Source organism: Typopeltis vanoorti, chromosome 1, assembly GCF_054136105.1.
Source record: "Typopeltis vanoorti isolate ZY-2024b chromosome 1, IOZ_Tvanoo_1.0, whole genome shotgun sequence".
NCBI classification, from domain to species: domain Eukaryota; kingdom Metazoa; phylum Arthropoda; class Arachnida; order Uropygi; family Thelyphonidae; genus Typopeltis; species Typopeltis vanoorti.
The window spans coordinates 77,215,954-77,242,004 of record NC_143549.1 but is presented as its reverse complement, the minus strand read 5'-3'; the positions used below and the strand labels follow the sequence as shown (position 1 = coordinate 77,242,004).

At 34.8% G+C, this 26,051-nt stretch overlaps 1 protein-coding gene across 2 annotated transcripts in view; it reads left to right on the top strand.

Moving 5' to 3' along the window:
- Nucleotides 1–26,051, top strand: part of LOC150110111 (cysteine-rich with EGF-like domain protein 2) — a 215,018-nt gene that overhangs the window by 107,872 nt on the left and 81,095 nt on the right. For both annotated transcript variants that reach the window (XM_090391457.1, XM_090391462.1), the window contains exon 6: nucleotides 13,071–13,159. In XM_090391457.1, coding sequence (XP_090247583.1) covers nucleotides 13,071–13,159 — 89 coding nt within the window. The remainder of the gene's footprint in view (nucleotides 1–13,070; nucleotides 13,160–26,051) is intronic.

Here is a 26,051-nt window from a genome sequence, read left to right as displayed (position 1 = left end):
TTTCATTAAAGTTTATTACTCTGGTTGTCATGTTTTTTTTCATTATTTTTCCAATATTCCCTTTTAAAGGATATGTGGAAAGAAGCATTGAATCCATATATCTGTTAAATCTAGGGAGAATATGAAAACTGTTGTAGTCATTGCAGTTGGCTCATGACAGTTTTTTTAAATGATTGGCTCCCACTAATTTGTTTAGTACTAACTGCAGCAATTTATAACTGTTGTTTCAAACCATATGGGATCCCCTCATGCTGAATGTTTACATGGCTTGTGATGAAGTTCTTGTGGCTAGATAATTCTACATGTTGCAGAAGGCAATGTTTTACATGAGTGGTTCTGATTGACACATTTTTTCATGGCCATATTCCTGCAGAACATTGTCATCTTATGGAATAATTAACCAAGTGAGTAGCAGCAGTTATTAAATCTTAAGGACTAAATTTGAGGAAGTCTTATCCTTAACTTGGTTTTAATGCTATTTCCCAAGTAAGCAAACAGACAAGTAAGTTTGCACCTACACGTAGTGCAAGTCTGAGGCAACTCGTGGAAAAACCAAGTTTATATTTATATACATAAAATAGCTTGGTATCTTTAATGTGTGTATATATATATATATATTTGTGTGTGTGTGTTAAAGATACCAAGCTATTTTAAACCTGGTTTTACTCCATTTCCCAAGTAAGCAAACAGACAAACAAGTCAAGTTTGCGCCTGCAAGTGTTGCAAGTCTAGTTCATTCTACACATAGTGCAAGACCAAGGCAACTCATGATAAAAGTAGAATAAGCTCTGATCACTAATCTTAATATTTACCCTTAATGCAAAGCACATCTATCTCCTGGAGGAGATGTATGATGTTTTGTATTAAAGGCAAGGGAGGGGGCACTACCCAGACCGGTTTTGACCTTTATTGAGCTCTCATCAGTGGGAACCAGGCTATGTGTGTGTGTGTGTGTGTGTGTGTGTGTGTGTGTGTGTGTGTGTGTGTGTGTGTGTATATATATTTGAAAAAAATATAGATTTAATGACTATAAGACCGAGATAACATATAAAGATTTTAATGATAAATACTACTAGCTTCAGCATATAGCAGCCTTCTTCAGGTATTTATAAAGGAAAGGAATACTAATAAACATTGAATTATTTAAACAAACTGGAAATTACAGGTACAAATTGCCTCACATAATCGATACATAAAAACGTTGTATTTTTTCAAGTTGTTCCAACTGGCGTGCCATTGTTTGTTGCAATTGTGCAGGTTCAGGTGAACGCCAATATTGAATAACTGCAGCGTGGCTATCTGGGATGTTATAACTTAAATTGTTGTTTAAGTGGACCGGGTTCAGTAGGATTTCCCTTGATTCTACGATTTTCCTTTCAAACTCATCATCATTTCAAACTCTGTCTGCTGGAATAGATCAGAAAATATCTTTTGCTGTGATGATGAGTTTGAAAGGAAAATCATAGAATCAAGGGAAATCCTACTGAACCTGGTCCACTTAAACAACAATTTAAGTTATAACATCCCAGATAGCCACGCTGCAGTTATTCAATATTGGCGTTCACGTGAACCTGCACGCACAATTGCAACAAACAATGGCACGCCAGTTGGAACAACTTTAAAAAATACAACGTTTTTATGTATCGATTATGTGAGGCAATTTGTACCTGTAATTTCCAGTTTGTTTAAATAATTCAATGTTTATTAGTATTCCTTTCCTTTATAAATACCTGAAGAAGGCTGCTATATGCCGAAACTAGTAGTATTTATCATTAAAATCTTTATATGTTATCTCGGTCTTATAGTCATTAAATCTATATTTTTTTCAAATGTATAACAACCGAGTAAAAGCTGATCATCATATATATATATATATATATATATATATATATATATATATATATATATATATATATATATATATATATACATACATACATACAGGGTGGCCATAAATTAACTTTCCCTCTTTGGAGGTATCTGTAGCTAAAACTAATACACGGAATGAGACCACATTTTATATTGAGAATTTCGAAGGCATGGGGAGATGAATTTCGCAAAAAAGAGATTTAGTATCAAAAGTCACCGATAGGGGAAATTTTGGCACTTGTGGAGCCGAAAGCAGTCAATATTTGCAGCAAATGCAGGTAAAAAGGATTATGCAAATTTTACTGTGCGTACCTGACAGCAGCTCCACCAATTCCACTTAAAAAGGTATTGGGAATTTCAGGCAGTTATTCGAATGACTGACGAATTGTGCTCAATATGCATCCTACCTTGTCTCAGCATGCTTTACTTGTTAAGTTGTTTTACCTTAAACAGTGCAATGCCGTAGCGACCCTTTGGTAATTTAGAAGGCTTCATAACCTGCGTACAGGTCCTATGTCAGCTGTAGCACTGAGAGCTATTATTAAGGAGTTTGAAGAAACTGGATCACTAGGAGTTAGACCTGGCAGAGGACAGAAAGCAATTTGTTGTACACAAGAAAGGTCAGCACATTGAAAATCGTGTATGTGGTCCAGGGGACCCTGATTCTGATGAATAAAACATAATTTCCTGTGAGTTCAAACTTCAATCACTACATTAATTTCTGTCTGTCTCACAAGTTGTTGTTTTAGTTTAATTATTATTATTATTATCATCATCATTGTTACGCGCCACATATCCAGCTAGAATGAGTGACGCAGCTGTCGCTTACACCATCGAAATGTTATTATTCCATTTTATCTGCCTTTAATGTAATTATCTGCTTGTTTTTGGTTCCTCCAGCACCAAAATTTCCCCTATCGGCGACTTTTGGTACTAAATCTTTTTTTCGTGGAAAGCATCTCCCCATGCCTTCAAAAGTCTCAATATAAAATTTGGTCTCATTTCATTTATTGGTTTTAGCTACAGATGCCTCCAAAGAGGGAAAGTTATTTTTTGGCCACCCTGTATATATAACAAGTTGCTTAAGGATCAAAGCTGGGGAGATCTCCATGTAGCCTTTTAAGGAATGCAGAGAACTGACAGGGGCTTCTGACCCAATATGGAATCCTTACTTCTCATGGTGCACCCTGTTAGATATACCTGGATATAGAAAAAACAAGGATGGGCTGACTATTTGGGATTTAGCAGACAAAATTGTACTCTTCAACCACAATGCAAAATGATGGTACACCATGATAGAATTTCATGAGGGCTGGGACATCACCCAGTTAAACAAGACCCTCGTTGTTTTCACCAGCCAACCAGTGAGGGGAACAGTACAAAGTCAGCTACTGGAACAAATCTCACAACACATCCAAATTCAACATCAGCAGAGCTGAAGATTAGCACAATCCACATAAGAAACAACATTGATGGAAAAGAAATGGAACTAGCAAAAATATTGAATAAATACCAGATTGCCATAATAGGTGTGACTGAAACAAGACAAAAATAGGTAAGATCTTTCTAAGCTACAAATACAGAAATGTTATATTCAGGCAATAAGAACCAATAAAAAGCAGTAGTTATGGTATACTCAAACTAAATACAAGGCTAATCTTCTTGAATGCCAGGCAATATCAAGTAGAGTGATGTTGGCAAATATCAGAATGGAGAACTGGACAATGAGACTCATTTGTGCCTATGATCCCACAGAAGGCTCTGGTAAGGAAGAAATGGAGGAATTTTTCGAGACATTAGAGAGGGCAGTGGACGCAATGAAAAACAAAAAGTTGATTCTTGTTGGAGATCTAAACAGTAGTGTAGGAAATGATTACCAGACATATAGACATGTTCAAGGAAAATTGGAAAAAAGAGCAGAGCTAATAATAATGGTAAGTACTTACTGATTTCTGGTTTCTGGCATTATATTCCAACATAAAAATATGCACAAATTTACATGGAGAGAAAATGCAAGAAATCAGAAAAACGTCTCATTGACTGTGTTATTGTTGATAGCAGTGTTTTCTCACTGGTTCATGACACAAGTATGCAGAGGATTTAAAATAGAAAATGACCACTGTTTAATTTTGAGCAGGTTAAAATTGAATTACATACTGAAAAGAAGAATGTGTAAAAAGTTTTAAAAGAAATTATAGCAACTTTCACAGGTGAACGGCGGACTCATATACACTGTATTATTCAACAAATCATTTTTTGTTGAATAATTGAACTTCTTTCATTAAGAATTTGAACACAAAAACCAAACCTCGAAGATTCATTGGCAAACCCTGAAGAAAACATATTGAACATCAGAGAGGCATGTGGTGATGTCTGTATGGATAGAAAAATCAGATCTCTAGGATTCAGGAAGTTAAAGGGGCAGTCAAGTAAAAGAAAAAGTATATCAAAAATTCTTGGCAAGTAAGTCTGCTTGTGCTCTTAGAGAATACAGAGAAAAATGTAAGAAAGCAAAGCAGTGTGAAAAACTAGCTAATCAGAAGTAAAGGGAAGACTTTAGTAAGAACATAGAAAATAAATATCAGAAAGGTGGCAAAATATTCTGGAGGCTATTGAAAAAGTTTAGAAATGGAGGAAGGAGCAATGTAAAAGGAATCAAATGATAAGGATGACATGAAAACTGAAGATAAAAATATTCTAGATGTCTGGAGTAATTACTTTGCTTGTTTCATTTATCAATCTTTCAATGTCAGCATGGTGGTAGAAAACATTCAAAAGAATGCATTCAGGAACACACATCAATATACTTGAAGTGGGGAAGCCATCAAAAACCTGAAATGTTGGATGGCAGATGGATGATGAAATTTAAACAGAAATGCTCAAATATGGAGTATGAAAGATTTACAGTGGCTGCACTGCATAATTTAGAACTCCAGTCCAAAGATCAAATTCTGGATGATTGCAGCAGAGCTCTCATGGTACCCATCTATAAATAGGTAAATAAAATTGAGGTATTTTGCTAATGAGTGTTCTCTGCTGAGATTACCCAAGCATACTTGAGAAATGGCTTAGAAAAATTATAAAAGGAAAGCTTGGTGAAGAACAAGCTGGATTCAGGCCAAATAGAAGTTGTAACAATAAGATTTTCACTTTAAGACAAATATATAACAAGAATTTGTATATAAGTTTTGTAGATCTGGGAGAGGCATACTGACAAGATACTAGCAAATCATCGAGCAAATTAAGGAAAGCTCTTCAAAATTCAAAATGGTTCTATTGAATAAAGGAGGTCCCAAGGCTGATATAGCAAATTACCTATTGATCATCTTAGGAGTGGTGGTTGTTAACATACTGGAGAATTTGATCAAGAGCATAAATGGGATACTGTATGAGGGCTACGTGGTTTTGTGAAGAGTAGGTCATGCCTCAGTAACTTATTCATGTTTTATAATATACTGACAGCTGAATTGGTAAAGGTAACGAGTTTACAGTTCGCTGGACTTTGGAAAGGCTTTTGACAGGATATTGCATGGAATTCTAATCAGTAAACTACAGCACATGGGAATAGATATAGAGTTGGTGAGGTAGATAAGAGGGTGGTTGAAGAAAAGATAACAGAGAGTAGCTTACTCAGTAATAAAGTCCAGAAGAAGTCACATGTGGCACACCACCTGTGACTGGTGGTGTGCCACATGACTGTTCTTGGGCTGCTGCTATTTAATTTGTACATTAATGTTATAGGAAAGGATCTGAGAGGAACTGTTCAGTGGTTTTCTAATGATGGGAAATTCAGTAAAGCAATAGTTAATACAGACGTTAAAATTTTGCAGGATGATTTGTATAGCTAGTTAACTATTATACATTTCAGCTATTTAGGCACAATTTTTAGTGGAAATTAAATATGGAAATAGACAACAGAATCAGTAAAGCTGGTATGGTAGGAAGTCAGCTGAATAAATTTAAATGGAATAAGAAATAAATTAGTGAAAACATTAAATTAGCTATATACAAGAGTGTTGAAACTAGTCTTAACTTATGGATCTGAGAATTAGGTTAGAAATAACACTTGATCAAAGACTGAAGACTACAGATAGCAAAGTTCTGAGCAACATTAGGTGAACATATGGCAGTATCATATTAAAAATAATTAGGAAACACTTGCTGTTGTTAGCATTCAGGAATGTGTTAGCAGAGCTAATCTCAAATTGTATGGTTACTTAAACAGAATGGGGGGAGAAAAGTTTAGCAAAAGAAGTGTGTTATTTGCCAGTTTGGCAGGAAACATATCCAGAGGAAGACCAAGATATAGGCAGATTGATACAGTAAAAAAAAAAAAGTGCCTTTAATGATAGAAATATAAGATCTCATAACATTGGACAACACATAGTTTGTCTCCAAAATGAAAATAGCGACTCTTTACTAATTTTGGTGTGCTGAACACGAAGCTGACAATAAAATCTTACAGTTGGCTCTTGTTTATGAGACTCAGTCTGCACTGCATGCATAGGTATCATTTGGCAATGCTGTATTTTAATATCCTGATTTTAACATATTGCATCAGCCACTATCATACACAATACTCCCAGGAGCTATTGCATCACTGGATGATGCAATGCAGTTGAGTCATGACATCGCTCTTGTAAGATGATGTAATCATTAGTATAAAGTGAAGTCTCGTAGGGTGAGCAGGTGTTTGTGTGACTTCCTGAGCTACACTTTCGTTTACTCTTGAATCATACGTATTACACAAGCGATCCCTGCAGTGTAAATCCAGTGATGCCTCATACTTGTGTTAATAGTGCAAATAACGTTTGTTATATCTGCAAGTCAAAAAAAAGGGAATCACTCTGTTAGTGAAAAAGGCATATTAGCTTTATTTCAGATGTAAGATTAGGGACCAGGATGAGGGCAGGGTCCCCCCCCCCCCCACACACACATATGCTGTGGTATGTGTGCTAGAAATCTTCCGAAGTTGCAGAAGGCCATCAAGTGTCGATGCCGTTTGCTGTTCCTATGGTTTGGAGGGGCCAACCAATCATGCAAATGACTGCTACTTCTGCATGTTACCTCCTGTTTTGGAGGCATCAAGAGGGAAGAGAAGTGGACAATAGCATTTGTAAATATGTATTGTGAGTATTGTAAGACAATTGTATGACAAACTTAGGAGATTGCTTGGTTCAGTGCCATGGCATGTAAAATTGCAAGGGCTGGATGTTGATAGTGCATGGGAAGTGGTCAAGGAGCATTTGCAGTAAGTAATGGCTGTCTCTATACCTAGAGTCCAAATAGTAAATCAAGTAGGGGTTAAATGGATGAATAACACCATTAAGCTTGAGCTGCAAAAAAAGAAACAACTTTGGAAGGAATTTATGGAGAAAGGTGACCTGCAGGCACACGAACGGTATAAAGCGCAGGCCAGAAGGGTAACGAGTGTGGTAAGAAATGCAAAAGCGGATTATGAAAGGAAATTAGCCATGCAAGCTAAAGAGAATCCCGAACAGTTTTTTCAATATGGTGCAAGTAAGAGAAAAACTGTATACGGCAGAATGATTTTAAGGAATGCCGATGATAGGGAGGTCACTGAATCAGTTGATATAGTGGAATTACTGAGTGAGCACTTTGCAAGAGTATATCATCCAGGTGGTGACATTGAAGGAACGAAGGAACCATTAGTTTATACAGGAATTGTGGCGAATGAAGTGGAGGTGAATAGTCTATAACAAAACCTTAATGTGAATACATCTGTGGGATTGGATGGTATACCAGCATGGGTCTTACGTGAAGTGGCTAAAGAATTGTCAGTGCCCTTGAAAATATTGTTCAATCTGAGTCTCAGGTCTGGTTTAGTCCCGAAGGGGTGGAAAGAGAGGAAAATAGTTCCACTGCATAAAGGAGGATCCAAGACTGCTGTTGCAAATTACCAACCGATCAGCATATCAGGAGTTGTTGCCAAATTCTTGGAGAAAGTAAAGAGAAAAATACAGGAATGGATTGATACTGTAGCTTTTTTTTTCAACTCCACTAGAGATTTGTATATAGTTATTTGTTTCTTTGGTTCATTTTGCTCTCTTTATGTTAGCTTGATTTAGTTAATCAAGTTTTTCTTCTGTGTGTGTGTGATGCTTCTTACATTCCTTACTGCAATTTTAATTATATGCTCCTTCCAATTCTGTATATGTTTTCCTGAATCCTGGGCTTTTCCATGCTAATCTGTCTGGCTTTTCTTAGGCTTAGACATGAAAGGATATCAGATTTCCCCAGGACATCTTACTAACTTATCACTGGATAAGAGCAGTGATAGGACTGCTGCCTATCACCTCTAGACAGGCATTTCTAACAGCATTTACTTTGTTTGGATGTTAGGGTTTTGCCACTCATATTCAAAATCAACAAAATTGCATGATAGCTATAAATAGTCATAAATTTTAATGAAAGTTCTGGGGGAAAAAAAGAATTAATATCTATACTACATTCAATATGTGAAACCTCAAAAAGTCTACTCTGGCACAGTATAGTATTGAGAGCAAATACAGTATCCTGTGGGATGAAGCACGTCTTCTTTGTAGAAGCAGTTTTAAATATAAACACCTTTTCAAAGAAAGTTGTGAAGCCATTTGAAATTGATCTAATTTGACTCAGAATGATTCTCTCTTCCCCCCCCCCCCCCCAAATGTTTGGGAGATTTTCATTTTATGGAAACATCAAAAATGGTTTTAATTATTAATTTATTAATTACTTGCAGCAACCATTTTTAATTGGTAAACTGATTGTTGTATGTACCTTGCATTTCTGTTCTTTGATTTACTTGTTTCCACACTAATGTACTGTTATTTTCAGTACAACATATTTGTACTTTGATTAAAGTTTATTACAGTGGTTATTGTATAATTTTATTTTATAGTTATACCACAGGTACCTTTTTAAAGATTACATCCATACTCAGTAGCCAGTGCCTCATTTGTACTTTGAAAACAGGATAGTGTAATATTTTCTGCTTTCTTTTTTCACCATTGTAATATTTTCTGCTGTCTTTAATGCATTATTTTATTATCTTTACTATTCTACACGTTTTTTTCTATATATTTTCCTTTCTTACTCTGCCTATATTAGTAATATCTTTTTATCTTTATTCTAATTAGCTGTGCACGCTTTCTTTCTCTGAATCTTTCTTGCTTATGTTATTACGTACTATGTTTATCTACCCTTCTCACTATGAGTCTTATGCCTAAGATACTAGAAAAGTTATTTAATTTAGACTGTGCCACTAATATCATTTTATCATAAAAATCAATAATATGGCCAGCAGATTTCTCTCTCTAACACAAATTTCTTCAATAAAACTTTACACAAACAGTCATGGTCTATCTTTTACTTAACTTTGCGCTTCGGCTATCTCACTTTGTTTCCCACTCACAAGTCTGATTTATTTAGGAACAGTGCAGTTGTAAAAATAAACAATCAGGCAGCACTCCTTTAACAAAAAAAAAATCAAAATGCATTTTTATTTACATTACTATGAAATATACACAAATTTAAACATTAGCAAGATTGCTTTCTCTGTCCATCTGTAAAAATTCTTTAGCATAAATTAGAACCTTTTTACTTCAACAATAATTAATCTCTTTAACTCAAAAACTTATTTACTCTCTGCTTACAATTTTCACTTATTAAATTCCTAGTTCATTTGCAAAGAGGTTAGATACCTCTCTGTTAAGTTACTTTTACAAACTTTATATCAACTTCAAATATGCCAATAGATTCTCTTAATGATACTCCTTGCTACTGTTAATCTAAATCTTAATTGTCCAACTAAAACACATTATAAGAGGAATTGTACAAAGGTATGTAACTTACAAAAGCTCTGTATTGCACATTCAGTCAAAGGTCTTGCACAAAAAGTTCTAAGGCAATTCTCTCATCTCAGATCTTGAGCTTCCTTCAGGAAATCTGGCTTCAGAAATATCTCATTGGAAACATAGTGGGCTGTGGACTCGTACAGCTCTGGTAATGGTTATTCTCCCACGGCGAAAAGAATAAAACTTCCGAGCGAAGGTGCCTCGGGTAATTTGCCTCTCTTTTTCTCCTCTGCTTCGGCTCGCCGAAAATGCCTGGACGACTGTCTCTTTTGTCTGCCGTCTCGAAATAGCTCGAACTGCTGTCAACCAGGATTCCTCTCTCTGGACTGGAAACTTTTCTCTGGCGATTGAAACTTCTCCTTTCGGCAGTTTGAAGCCCTGTCTGTGACCCAGAAGCTGTGTCTCTGCTGGAAGCAGGAAGCTCTCTGGCGATGTCTGGAACTGGGCAGCCTCTCTCTCTCTCTCTCTCTGGCGATGTCTGGAACCGGGGAAGCCTTTTTCTCTAGCGACTTCTGGATCCGGGAAGCCCAATATACTTGGCTCCGTTCCTTTTTATTATGCCTTCTCTGAGACCTCACACGAAATTTGGAACCCCCCTAAGAATTTGGCATGTTTCTTTCATCTTAAGTTTCAAATTCGGCCCGCTCTTTGTTCTCTTCTGCGCCTTCTTTTGATTGTAAGTTACCAGCCATTGGAAAATTGTTTGAACCTTTCTGACCGACTTTGGAGGTGTTTACGTGCAGAGCTTGTAAGCCTTTCTCATACACACAAAGTTTATAAACAACCTTTCTTATGCGGCCATGTAGATCTATTACGTACAGCTTCGGTGGCAAAAACATCGCCTTTGTTTTTAACACTAACATATTCTTATTAAAGGAGTATATTCAGTTAATTTCTAAAGAGTTATTTACAATAATATCTAATACAAAATATACAGATACAAACAAGGTTATTTTTACAACATTCTCATGGGGCTTGACCTCTGTAAAAAATGCAATGTGCTTTTGAATATTTAAGCTACAATCGAGTTTTTACAATAGAACAGAACTTTTAAAATGGGAAATTGATTATTTATGGAAAAGGGCAAACCTTTTAAAACTTTCCTGATCAGCTTCCCAAATATGTGATTTTAATTTCAACTTTTAATGATATTTATTCCACTCTGCCTAACCAACATTTACTTATTGTATTTACATTTACTTTCAGCATCTTTAATAACTACTTATCTCACTTTTTTCCAATTACCCATTCTTTAAATATATTAGAGATTTAGTGGTAAAATTGGATAAAAACATTGATTGAAGGGAAGCGTTGAGGTGAAATTGCCTACAATAATGGAAAAGCCAGAACTTCATAACTGGCTTGAAGTTAGAGACTCTCCTGAAAAAGAAATCATATCAAAATTTCCTGACAAGTCAGTTCACGTGTGCCCTTTGAAGATGTAGAGAAAAATGCAAGAAACAATGTATAAAATAGCTAAATAAAACTTATGGGTAAAGTTTAGAAAGAATATGGATGATAAAATATAAATGTAACAAAATGTTTCAGAAGTATTGAAAAGGCTTTGAAATGGAGGAAAGAGTATTACAAAAGAAAAGTAATCAAATATCACAGAAATGATATATAAAAACTGAAGATAAGGTCTTATGGATGTCTGTAGTCATTATAATAAAGATTATTAGAAGAGGTAACAAATAGCAGAACAGTAGTTCAAAATATCCTGGAGGAATACATTTCTGAGTATATTTCAGTGGAAGTGGAAAATTGAAAGGCAGGAGGAGTAGATTAAATTCCACATGAAATATCAGAAATATTTACCCTCTATTTGGCATAAACCCAACTTTTTCTTCTCCACTTTGCATAAACATCTTTCCTAGAACTCTCAATAATGAAATTCCTCTTTGATTCTCATATTCAGTTTTACATTTCAGCTATCATTAGCAGACTTGCAAAAATATTGTTATAGTGGATAGTTTGCCATAGTGAATTTCTTTTAGCATAGTATTGTAAACCTCGAAATCAAAAAATTAGAATAATCAAAGAAAATGTGTTGAATGCTTTTGCAATTCTAATTTATTGCATAGCAAATAATTATTACCAAATATGAATTAGCATCATATAAATCAACATACTTTGTAGATTATATAACCATGTAAACACATAAAAATGTAATATAAATTATAAGAAAACTGTATTTGAAAACATTCACAAAATTAGAATAATTTTTAATGTGGTTCAAAATATTAGAATGATGTGAAAATAAATGCACAAAAATTACAGTCAAAAGGAAACATGACAATTAGTACTTTGTTCCACTCTCCCTTAGCATTTATGACCGTTCGTAAACAGTTGGACATATTATTTACTAGCGGTTCAGTCTTTTTGTATCAGAACATGTCCATATGGTCTGCAGACTAGAAACAAATTCATTTTTGTTTCTTGGAGCAGCTTCTTGAAGATGTTTCTTCATAATTCCCCACAAATTCTCAATGGGGTTTAAATCTGGTGAGTTTACTGGCCAAGGAAGTACATTGATTTGCCTTTCTTTGGGCCATGTAGTAGTAGTGGTCTTGTGTGAGAAAAAGCTGAATCTTGCTGACAAAGGAAATCACCGTGACATAATTCTTTACATAAGTGTATCAAGAATTTCTTGGCACACATTGAAAACCCACTGTGTCATCGATATTTGTGAATGTCTTATATAGTAGATGATTATAATTGTTTGATATGTGTGTGTGTGTGAGTGTGACTAGAGTTCAGTATATTATGTCTGCAAATAACACACAATATACTGGCCTCATGCCTTAGTGTTTTGGCCATGAATTCATTCATATTAAACCATTGCCCAGTGTAAGATTCCACTCTTGCTTATTAGAAACATAAAGTGACTTAAAAAGTTCCATGCTTGTGTTTCTGAAGCAAATTCTAAGTTATTTAACCTTTTACCCCAATCTTAAATGTCCTGTAGGTTTTTAACATTTCTTGGTTGGTGATTGGCTTTTTTTTTTTTAACCTGGTTGGCTGAGTAAATAGCATATTCACTCTCCAATCAACAGGTTGTAGGTTTGAATTCCAATGCAGGCATGAATGTAGTGAATGTCTGAATGTCTTTAGGTGGTAGTTGAATTTTATTAGTCAGTGAAAGCACTACTTATTGGAAGACTGAAGGAGTTTTGAAAAATTCCATGTTTAGAGTAGTGTGTCTGGATAATTTAACCTTCAGTCCACCTACTACTACTAATGTACATTAGTATTAGTGCAACATTAAATCACACACACACAGTTGTATTTTAAATAAATTAATTGCTGTTAGCAATTATTCATAAACATTTATTTTATTTTTAGTGTGCTGTACCAAAAATTATTATGGATCTGACTGCAAGCCCTGCCCTGGAGTACCTGATAAACCATGTACTGGCCATGGCAAATGTGAGGTATTAAAGATATCTCAATGTTTATGTTAATTAAACCATCAGTTTGTTTCTTTATGTGTTATTTACTAATGCATCTGCTATGAAAATCAATATTGAATTGTTATTCATAATGACAAGAGAGATATTAGAGCAGGTTATATTGAAAATTTCTTATAGATACTTGCGATCAGTACATGAAGTTACACTAAAAAAATCACATGGTTTACCTATCCGTATATATTCAAGTGTTTCATTTTCTAAGAGCTTTCATAGCTCAGCCAGTATAGACAATGCTCTTTGGTTGGAAAGACGTGGGTTGAAATCCTGGCTGGGGGTTTTCCTTTTTCTGAATTGTTTAGAGCTTTTTTCAACCTCTTCTTTTAAAATGCAAGGTTCCTTATGGAAATCTCTGGTGTTTTCTTTGTTTTATGAAACTGAATTATCTTTGTTGAGCAATAGTCTTTCCGTTTATTAAGGATGTCTGTTGGATCAGTAAGAATATGATTGTTAATAGCTGACCGAGTGGTTAGTGTATCCGCTCTCCAGCCAAAATGCTGGAGAGCAGATATATATATATATCTGCTAAAATACTAGTGGTGGACTGTAGATGACGTTGATGGTGGATTGTGTAGTGGAGACAGAGTTGTAGAGTAAGTCCTCCCTCGATGAATCTTTGGACTCCCTGGAAGTGTCACGTAATAATAATAACATCAGCTATACTTTTGAATACTTTGGTTTAAATTTCTGTTCAACAGCTTTATTTTGCTAAAGAAGCCTTTGGTTTGATTTTGATTTGAGTGATTTTCAAGTTCTCTGCATATGTTGATAAAATTTCTTTTTATCTTTAATGGAAAGTTTTTTGATGAGCTTGGATAACTCGCTGTAGATCTGCCCATCATTTTCTGTTGAAAGGCCTTTTGACTTTATTTCTCAACTTGTTTTAGAGTTTCATTTGATATCCAGGATGTGTTGATTCTGGATTTTTTGGGCAACATTGACTTTACAGTTTCCAGTGATGTTATTTTAGTTTTATTCCAAAGTTCTTCTGGGGTCATTTTATCAGTATAATTTCCTAACTCTAGAAATTTATTTTCCGCTTTAATGCTATATGTCTCAGTAATTCTTGTGAAGTCTAATCTGGGAGAATATGTTATGTTATTTGTTTTGAAATGTATTTTCATATCAGCAATGAGGAGTTGATGATCACAGCCACAGTCAGCTTTGAGAAATGCTTTAATATTTTTCATCATAGACCTCCATCTTTTGTTAATAAGGATATAATCAATTTTGTTTCTTGTTCTGTCTCCAGGTGTATATCTCCATTTATGTTGTCTAAAGACCAGCTCCCTCCTTTATCAGTGCCTGGTGTATATAAAGTACCTTGCTCCTGTAAGCTTGCCTACTTTGGACAAACAGGCAGGTCAGCAACCGTCCAGTTAGAAGAACACAGTTCTTACATCTCCAAACATGATTATGGTCAATCTGGCTTTGCAGACCATGTTTTGGATACATCCCACAGGATCTCCTGGTAAAAAAACTACCATGCTCCACCATAGTAAATTCAAAAAAGAAAGACTATTCTTTGAATCTGCATCTGCACTCAGGAATCATCCTAATTTAAACAAATACGGTTGCATTAAATTTCCCAAAATTTGGGAAACTTTAATTATCAGAGATCCCTCTTTAGTTTCACTTTGTATTGTATTTGTGTGTGTGTTGTTACAAAAAGTTTTTGTAATCTCCAAAGATGTCTCTGTGACGGAGACGAAATATTGGAAGTATTAAAATTAGTTTTAATCCTTTCTCAGTGCTGTTAATATTCCATTAAACCTCTAACATGAATTCTTCACAGCACTTAAGCCTCAACACACGTAAAGGTGTTAGTAGCAATAAGTTCTCTTTCTATACAAAAGTCAGTCTTTCATCTCTTTCATTTTGGGTGCCCATTCTGTGAGATTTCAGGACTGTCTTGTTGTGGTCTTCCATCCTTTTTCCAACTTTTGCACTGAAAAAAACCCTTAATGATCAAAATGTCTCTTTTTTGGTATTGCATCTATGGTTAAATTCAGATCCCTGTAGAAGAGGTCAATGGTCTCTCTGTCTGCATCACTTGTAGGGGCATAAATTTATAGGAGTGTGATTGCTATTGGATTACAGTCAATCCTTAAAAAACTATCCTATTGTTGATAGGATTGTAGCTCAACACCGATTTGCACATATTGATAATTATTGCTACTCCATTTCTGCCTATAATATATATATATATATATATATATATATATATATATATTAGGGTTACCAAGTAATTTTATAAACTTGGTTATTTTACTCCTAATCTCAAGTTGCACCACCTTTAGACTATAACTACGTTCAGGCGCAAACTTAACTGTTTGCTTACTTGGTATTTAGGGTCTATCTACTCACTGAGGAGACCTCAAAAAAGGTTGAAACTGGTCTGGGTAGTGACCCCACCCATAGTGCATTGCAGTATACATCTCTTAGTGAGATGTGCTTTACATTATGGAAAATACTAAGAATAGTGATCAGAGCTTTACCATGAGTTGCCTGGTGTTGCACTACCTTTAGACTTGAACTACATTCAGATGCAAACTTAACTGTTTGCTTACTTGGGATTAGGAGTAAAATAACCAAGTTTATAAAATTACTTGGTAACCCTAATACATTATTCCCAAGGTAAAAAAACTTATTTACATATATATATATATATATATAAAAAAAAAATAAGCTAATGCCTTTTTATTCCCTTATTAGGCAAGGCCTTTAAACCCTATCTAGCTTTTGGAGACTGAGTGGGCAGTTCAATCTCCACCGGTAGCCAATCGGAGATAACTGGTCCATGCCTTGTCATCAAGACATCTTCATGGACACCAAGAAATACTAAGCACATATGTGCAGGCACATAATAGGAACGCAAACACAGATTTGATTTGAAAATGCTAGTTCCTGCAGTCATTATTGGCACCCTCTATGGATGCAATAGTGAAATCTTGCTGATGGGGTCCCCAATTTCTGACAGTGATGCAGCTGAATTTGTATAGGTTTGGAGAATTTTATAGTAGCGTGGTGGATTCCAGGAACAGTCTGATTTTTATCTGTTTCTGTGTAGAGGGAGGTAATTTTTTTTTTCTCCATTAGATCCACAGTGATCTGTATCCGTAGGATGGGCTGCCTCCCCCAGAACAGCTATGATGCAGATGATGGATATATTTTTTGTGTTCTTCTAGGCAGTAATTAGCTGATCTTTCAGTTTGTCTGAAGTATTTAAGTTTGCAGGAGTGATTGATACTGTAGACTAAAGTGATCAAGATGGTAAAGTGGATTTTTAAGAGCAGATATGGATAGTTAATTTTGGTCCATGCTGAAGTTCTCTGTCATAACTTTTTTGAATGTGCAATTTTTTTCTGAGTTGCTCTGGATAGCAATGAATTTTTTGTGTATTGGATTTTTTTTTTTTTTTTTTTTTTTTTTTTTAGTATGGCAAGTTCCACGAGATAAATTTCTTTTTGGAGACTTTCAGATTTTTAAACTGGCTCTCTAGCCAGAGAGTAATGGCTTGTGTCCAGACAAATCATCACGGGGAGAATTAATCACATAAATTTCTTTGCGAATATATATGAAAAAAGAAGAAATATTTAAAATTTTTTTAAAAAAATTTAAGAAATATGTTATGTATTATTTAATATTTCAATTATTTTTAACTTTCTGAAAATGTTTATTCTATATAAAGTTATTAATATTCTTTCTCACTACAGGCTCTGTAGATGGAATATTATTTGTAACAGAACTGGGATAGGATGATTAAGGAGAAAGAACACCATATTTAAGAATATTTAGGGATAATAGTTATATCTAACTAATATTTATAATTAACTATTTACATATTCTTATTACTTCTATTAACTATTCTGACTATTAATAGTTAGAATAGTTATTAGGAAGAATAAAATATTTAAGAATACATTGTGAAAATTATGGATACAACTACCATGCTAGAGTAAAACTTTAGTTTAATATAAACAAATAGACACTCGACTTTTCGACCTTCACATTAAGGTTATTTTCTGGAGTATATGTGTATATATACAAAGAAACAAGCTGCACTATAATCTACGTGGCATGCCAAAGTTACTGATCAACCATTAAAACTATTTGCCTGATTTCTGGTTTAAAAAAAAAAAAAAAAAAAAAAAAAAAAAAAAACAACACTACATCAATGCTAGAGTCCTGTTATTTTTATTATCTATTCAGTTACAAAGTTAAATTAAGCTGGAGAGTAACATGTCCAGAAAATAATAAATAAATAAACAGAAAATAAAATTATTTATATGAGTATGCATATAAATTGCAACTGGTATGGATAGTGAAATTAAAAAATGAAAATTGCTTAGTCCTAAAGTCAGGGTTTGCTGGAAACTAAGTGAGCTGAATGTGTACCAACCAAATTCTTGGGATTTTTAAGTCCCATTATTATTAATATTAGGGTGGTTAATCAAAATTTCAAAGGCTTCTTTAAATTTCCGTTCATACCAAGTTTTTGTATGATGCAAAGAACAAGTACTTTTTCAGTCAATTCGATGTAGGGTGTTAAGAGCATGATCTGAGAGGCCTGCTTCACCAAAATTATTATATGTGTCATTTGTGTTCTTTTTTACGAATAAGGATTGTACGTCTAGTTGTCCCAATATAAGGTAAGTGACAGGTGCAACAGATGCAATAAACTTCAGGGTGTGCCAATGGGGGAAGAGGATCTTTAGAGGTGTTGAATATGTTTTTTTAATTTAAAGGTTTAAAAGCTGCATTAAGATTATAATGATGTAGGATTCTAGTAATTTTTTCTGATAATCCTTTATTGTATAGGAGTGTTATGGTTTTACTGTAATCTATATTACTTTTTGATGAAGTTTTATGAAGAATTTTATTAATAGTATTTTTGCTATATCCATTGTTTATAAATGTATTGCTATTAATTTTTAATTCTTGTTTAAGAGCATGTTCATTAGAGCAAATTGTTATAGTCTTTGTTTTTGAGGGTATTGATGACTCCAAATTTTTGCAAAGGGTGGATATGAATTAGCGTGTATATATTGGCCAGTGTGTGTGTAGGCTTATGGTAAACAGTGAAGGATAGACTGTCTGAGGGAAGACATGTGGCTTGGTGTATCCAGGAATGGGAACAAGTTCTGATTTTCAATTTCAATAGTAAATTGTATATGCTTATGTTGTTTGTTCAGGTGGCTAAGGAATGTGTTTAATGTTTGGCGGCCATGTAGCCAGATAATGAAAACATCGTCAACATATCTAAGCCAAACTGTAGGTTTTAGAATAAAGGAATCAAGAGCACGCTGCTCAAATGTTTCCATATAAAAATTAGCAATTGGGGGAGGAGGGGATAGTGGTGAGCCCATGACCGTACCTTCTTTTTGTAGGTAAAATTTGTTTTGTAACCATGAAGTAACCAGAACGTAGTACGTGGACAAAGAGAGCCATAATATCTGGTGGAAATTTGTTCTGTAGAATAATATAGCTGATAAAAATATAGCTTCTAAATAATATAGCTGATAAAATTCGTTTTTATCTCTTGAATAAAGAGAAAACCATATGTAACAATTTGACAAAAACAGAACTAGCAGCAATCAAGTCATTCAAAGCTAATCAAGATATAATTATGACAAAATCAGACAAAGGTAATGCCACATCCTTGACAAATCAACTTATATTCATCAGATGAATCAACTAGTTTCTGATAACAGCACCTATCAGCTTGTAAACTATAATCTAACAGGATAAAGAAAAAAACTGTGAAATTACTTAAGTCTGTCACCTCTTGGCTGTCAGACACTGTTAAAAAACTAATACCCACATTATGCCTATTCTCCCAGAATATATGGTGTTCTCAAGGTACACAAACATACCGTTCCACTTCAGTCGATAGTTGAGGGAATAGACAGCCCTAATTATTGCCTAGCCAAGAAATAAGTGTCAACACTCAAGGAGTTGGTAGGTCATTTCCCCTCCTATATAAAGAACACACAACACTTCATAAACAAAATTAAAAACATAACACTCGGCAAAGATGATTTATTAGTTCAGTTTTGATGTTTAAGCCCTTTTCACGAATGTCCCAATCAATGACACAGTTCTTCTACAGAACAAATTTCCACCCGATATTACAGCTTTGTCCACGTACTACGTTCCAGTTGCTTCGTGTGGCAAAATAAATTTTACCACCAAAAAGAAGGTACACTCATGGGCTCACCACTATTCCCCCTGCTCCCCAATTGCTAATTTTTAAATGGAAGCTCTTGAGCCTCGTGCTCTTGATTCCTTTATTCTAAAACCTACAGTTTGGCTTAGATACATTGACAAAGTTTTCGTTATCTGGCCACACAGTCGCCAAACGTTAAACACTTTCTTAGCCACCTGAACAAATAACATGAGTATATACAATTCACTATTGAAATTGAAAATCAGAACTTGCTTCCGTTCCTGGATACACCAAGTCACACGTCTTCCCTCAGGTGGTCTGTTCTTCACTGTTTACCATAAGCCTACACACACACACTGGCCAATATATACATGCTAATTCATATCACCAACCTTGCAAAAATTTGGAGTCATCAGCACCCTCAAAAACAGAGCTATAACAATTTGCTCTAATGAATAAGCTCTTAAACAAGAATTAAAAATTATTAGCAATACATTTATAAATAATGGATATAGCAAAAATACTATTAATAAAATTCTTCATAAAACTTCATCAAAAAATAATATAGATTACAGTAAAACCATAACTCCCATACATTAAAGTGTTGTCAGAAAAAATTAATAGAATTCTACATCATTGCAATCTTAATGCCACTTTTAAACCACCTTTAAAATTAAAAAACATATTCAACACCTCTAAGGATCTGTATGTTGGAGGTTTAATGGAATATTATCAGCACTGAGAATGGATTAAAACTAATTTTAATACTTCCAGTATTTTGTCTCTATCACAGAGACATCTTCATGGATTACAAAAAACGTTTTGTAACAACACACACACACACACACACACACACACACACACACACACACACACACACACACACACACACACACACACACACACAAATACAAAGACTAAGACTAAGATTCAAATGAAACTAAAGTCCTATCTAGGTGGTGCATCCTCTATGGGCATATGCATGTGGCTTAGGATGTAAAGAAGGATCTCTGATAATTAATGTTTCCCAAATTTTGGGAAGTTTGATGCAATCGTATTTGTTTAAATTAGGTTGATTCCTGTGTGCAGATGCACATTCAAAGAATAGTCTTTCTTTTTTTAATTTACTATGGTGGAGCATGGTGGTTTTTTTCCAGGAGATCCCGTGAGTTGTATTCAAAACACGGTCTGCTTGGGCAGATTGACCATAATTGTGATTGTAGATATATGATTTGTGTTCTTCTAACCGGATGGTTGCTGATCTGCCTTTCTGTCCGAAGTAAGCCAGTTTACAGGCACAAGGTACTCTATATATACTCCAGACACAGAGAGAGGAGGGAACTGGTCTTTGATGGAACAGATAAGGGTAGCAAGTTTACGGTGGGGCTTAAAAGCTGTATGGAGGTTGTACTTTTTTAATGATCTGGCTATTTTTTCTGATGTACCATGGATGTAAGCTATGGTGATGGCATTTCTGAAGAGATGGTCGGAGAATGGGGAAGGACTTGATTATTTTTTTAATTCTGTAGTCACTGTAGCTATTGGAAAGGAAAGTGTTGTGTATGTGTTTGGAGTTCGGTTGAAAGGGCAGTTTCACTGGAACAAAGATTGTGGACTCTATTGGTTAGAGTTTTAATAATGCCATATTGCTGAGAGTGGGTGGTAGTGGGAGAGTTGGTGAATGTATCTGCCTGTATGAGTAGGTTTTCTATATACAGAGAAAGAAAGGTTGCCATTAGGAAAGCATGTTACTAAGGTTTCTAGGAAGGGTAAACTATTGTTATTTTCCTTTTCCATCGTAAACTGAATTCTTGGATGTAGACTATTGAGGTGACCGAGAAAGGAATCTGTGTCTGGGCCATGAGGCCAAATAGAGAACACATCATCTACATATCTTAGCCAGATAGAAAGTTTTAGAGGGGAAGCGTCTATGGCTCATTTTTCAAAATTTTCCATGTAAAAATTGGCAAGAGGGGGATGAGAGTGGGGACCCATGGCAGTTCCCCCTATCTGTTTGTAGATTTTGTTCTTCCAAGAAAAATAACCAGAGTTGATGGCAAAGGAAAAGAGCTCTAAGATATCAAAAGGAAAAACGTTTTTTTTTAAGTGTGTTAAGGTGTCAATTAGGGGGATATTGGTAAACAATGAGATGGTGTCAAAGCTGACCAATATGTCTGTATTATTTAAAGTAAGATTTTCAATTAAGTGGGTAGCGTTTTTTTACATGAGATGTGGTAAGACCAGTGAGGGGGGGGGGGGGGGGGGGGAGTCAAAGAGTTAGCTAGCTGCTTTGACAATTTGTAGCAAGGTGTATAGGTTTGTGGATTTTAGGTAAACCGTATATATACGGGGAGGGGGGAACCGAATGGTTTGAATTTTTTTTGTAATGTCAGGAGGACACTTGTTTAAGTAGCTTTTTTAATTTTTTAACTTGAGTTTTTGTGGGATCGTGTTCAAGTGGTATGTAGGTAGCACGATCACGGAGAATAATATCCATATCTTTCCATAATTTTCTGAGGGCAGAGAGTCGTCTGGAAGATAAATTAATTTTTGAAGGTGACGACCGGGAGAGGATGTTAGCTACGTTAAGTCTGATGTTATTGGCTGTTTTTGGAGATAAGTGACAGATTCCGCGTCCGATGTATCCGGTATTGGATGCATAATATCCAATACAGGAACTTCTTTAGGTGCGACAGCAAAATTATGTCCATTTTGGATGCATTAACCACCCTAATATTAATAATATTAGGGTGATTAATTAATCCTATTAATAAATGGGACTTAAAAATCCCAAGAATTTTGATGATACACATTGAGCCCACTTAGTGTCAAGCAAATGCTGACTTTAGGATTCTAAACAATTTTTATTTTTTAATGGCCACTTCCATACTAGTTGTAATTTATATGTATACTTAGAAAAGTAATTTTATTTTCTGTTTATTTATTTATTTATTATTTTCTGTATGGACATGTTACTCTCCAGCTTAATTTAACTTTGTAACCGAATAGATAATAATAATAACAGGACTCTAGCTTTGATGTAGTGAGTTTTTTTAAAAAAAAAAAAAAAAAACATTAACTCGGTAACTTCAGAATGCCATGTAGATTGCAGTGCAGCTTGTTTCTTTGTGTGTGTGCGTGTGTGTGTGTGTGTGTGTATATGTATACTCCAGAAGATGACCTTAATGTGAAGGTCGAAACATCGAGTGTATATTTTGATTTATATTAAACTAAAGTTTTACTCTAACACGGTAGTTGTATCCATAATTTTCATAATGTATTCTGATCACCATGTAAGCATGAAAGAAAAGAAAGGAATGTTTAAGAATAGTTATTCTTTTAACCGATCACTATTTTTCTGTTCTGCACATTTAGACTCCCAGACAGGTGTGATATATTTTTTTATCTGAACTAATTCAGAAGGTGACGTGTTCAAGTTATTGAATACAGGTGTATTTTGAAAATGACTCCACTTTTCCTTCATACACAAGACATGTTGTACACTGCTATTGTTTACAGAGCTAATTTAGGATTATGGGTTTACTTTTGAGTAATTATGTTAAAGAAAATGATAATAAAATTACCAAAATCCTATCATCATATAAATCAGCATAAGCTAAATTGCTATGTACAGCTACAAGAGTAGTCTTTATCTTTTCCTCCAATACTCATATTTTATAACACTAAGAAATTTTAAATTTTAGATTTAGTCTTCTCTACTGAGGGGGGGGGGGATATATATATATTAGATACATGCTCCCAAAGTGAAATAAGTAATTAATTACTTTTTTTGTGAAACGTTCAAAAATAAACTGTAATCAGAAATATCATGTTAACAACTGACTAAAGATAGCATACCCTCTCCCACAATGTGCTGTGGATTCGAAACTCACAATAGGCACAGATCTTTGTAATTGTTTTTAGGTAACAGATGAATTTCATCTGATGTGAGACCACTGCACTGCTTATTGGAGGCCTGAAGTGGCTTGAGTGGTTTCCATGTTTGGTCATGGAATTTGAGCAAGATTTCCGAACCAGGTTAAAATGTATAAAAATTACAATGAAACTGAAATTGGAAAACTCAGCAATCAATAAATATATTGCTTTCATTGTATAAGAATAAAAATATTATAAAAATCTAATTAAAATCTAAACAAATAATACATAAAAAAACATATTTTGTGAAATTTATCTTGCACGGCATTTACTTTTTATATATTGGTATCAATGCAATATCATTTCAATTTCTTGTGAATAACGTTTTCAGCAAATTTTTTCCGCAATGAATTTTCCCTGCAATGAATTATCTGTGAACCATATTGGCGCTATGTGGGGGAAGCTGTAGATGCTTTATTCTATTTTATCATAATTTGCAGCTTTTGATCTTTCCTTTGGTGTTATGGCATAGTTGTGGCTGAGAGCATTGATAAACTTCTTTCTTGAGTTGAAAGGATAACTGGTTACTTATTTCCAGAGGTAATTGAACTTATTTATCTTCCTAGCTAAATTATCATATTTTCAGATATGGCTGACCTTCACTTTGATGATTTTTTTTTTTTTTTTTTTTTTTTTTTTTTTTTTTTTTTTTTTTTTTTTTGCACTGAGGCGTCAAACTATTTGAGAGAATTATCCAAAGCTGGCCATTCAGCATGCCGAACAACTCTTTCTTGCACCTCCCTCTTATACAGGAACAGATAAAATCAAAGAGAGAGACTGTTAATGAAATTTGCCACGGCACTAAAAATTCTTCATAATTTGAAACAATAATATATGGAGACTTTTGAAGAGAAAGCCTTAAACTCTGCCCCACAAAAACCAACCATTTGGCTTCGCTATGTTGATGATGTGTTCGCGATTTGGCCACGTGGCTCCGATGCACTCCTCTCCTTCCTAACACACTTAAACAACCAACACCCCAGAATCAAATTAACCCTGGAAGAAGAAAAAAACAACTGCCTTCCTTTCTTAGACACACTGGTCACCTGCCAGCCTGATGGAACCTTGGTTTTCTCAGTCTATAGAAAACCCACCCATACAGGCAGATACATTCACCAACAATCCCACCACCCCTCCTCGCAACAATATGGAGTCATTAAGGCACTACACAACAGGGCTAAACTTATCTGTTCAAATGACAATGCCGTAACTACAGAACTAAACCACATTCTCAACACTTTCTCAGCCAATGGCTACCCCCCCCCCCCCCCAAAAAAAAATCCAAAAAATATTGAAACCAGTAAACCACAACCTTCCCCCCTCACAACAAGGATTACTCTAAATCCATCACCATACCCTATATCCAAGGCAGCTCGGAAAAAATTACAAAAATCCTAAAAACACATGACTTAACTTCTTGTTGCAAACCATATAAAAAAAAATTGGCATCCCTTATCCACTCCCCCCAGACCTACCTGGTGTATACCAAGGCCTTTGCAGCTGTAAGCTGTCCTACTTTGGCCAAACAGGCAGGACAGCAAATATCAGAATTTAAGAACACAAGGACTACATCCGGTTTCACCAATACAGCCAATCTGGTCTTGCTGACCATGTGCTGGATGCCTGCCATGGAATACGGTGGAAGAAAGCCACGATAATACACTGTAGTAAATACAAATATGAAAGGCTTTTCATGGAATCAGCTTCAGCCCTAAGAAACAATCCAAACCTCAACAAATTTGGCTTCATGAGACTGCCTCAAATTTGGGAAACCTAAATCAGAAGACCTTCAGCCCATTCGCCCAAGAATACCAACATTGCCTGCTAGGGGGCACCATCAGGACTTTAGGAGAAATAATAGCTTCCTGCTTCATCCTCACTTACTGTTTGTTGTGCCTGCATGCACGTGTCTTGTTTTTAAGTTTCTTGAAAATGGCAACGTGACGTTGCCGAAATATCGAAGTATATTAAAATTTATTTTAATGTATATCCTAGTTGACGTTGTAATTTCCTTAAATTATTTAGTAAAAAAGACAAATCAAATATAAATAACCCTTCTCCATCGTATATAGAATTCATCCCCCCATTCACTTCAGATGAAACAAAACAGCATTAAAACAATTGAAAAATGGAAAATGTCCTGGTTAAGATCTAATTCACACAGAATTAATTAAATGGGGAGGAAATAATATCATTCACCATGTCACAAACTCACTAAATCTATGCCTAGAAGAGGGGACGATAACAGAAAACTGGAAAAATGCTACTCTGATACTGTTATTTTAAAAAGGGGACAAAGAAGTAAAGAACTATAGACCAATTAGTATTTTTTCCAATCTGTACAAAATTCTCACAGAAGTAATAACAAGCAGGTTAACCCCTCCTCTAGACTCAAATCAACCAGTAGAACAAGCAGGATTCCATAAAGGCTTTAACACAATTGATCATATTCATTCATTATAGTTATTCTTATGCAGTAAAACAAATTTACTAGAAAAATCAGAAGAAAACCAATTGCCTCTGTTTAGCCTTTATTGATTATGAAAAAGAATTCGGTTCCATCAAAACTCATGCAATAATCAAAGCACTCCAGAATCAGTGAGTTCCTGGAGAATATATGGACCTCCTCCAGGAAATATACCACACTGCAGCAGCAACAATCCAACTTCATACAAGTAGCAATAAAATATCAATTGAAAAAGGTGACTTTTTCAATTGATATTTTAAATATCAATTGACAAGGAGACTTTC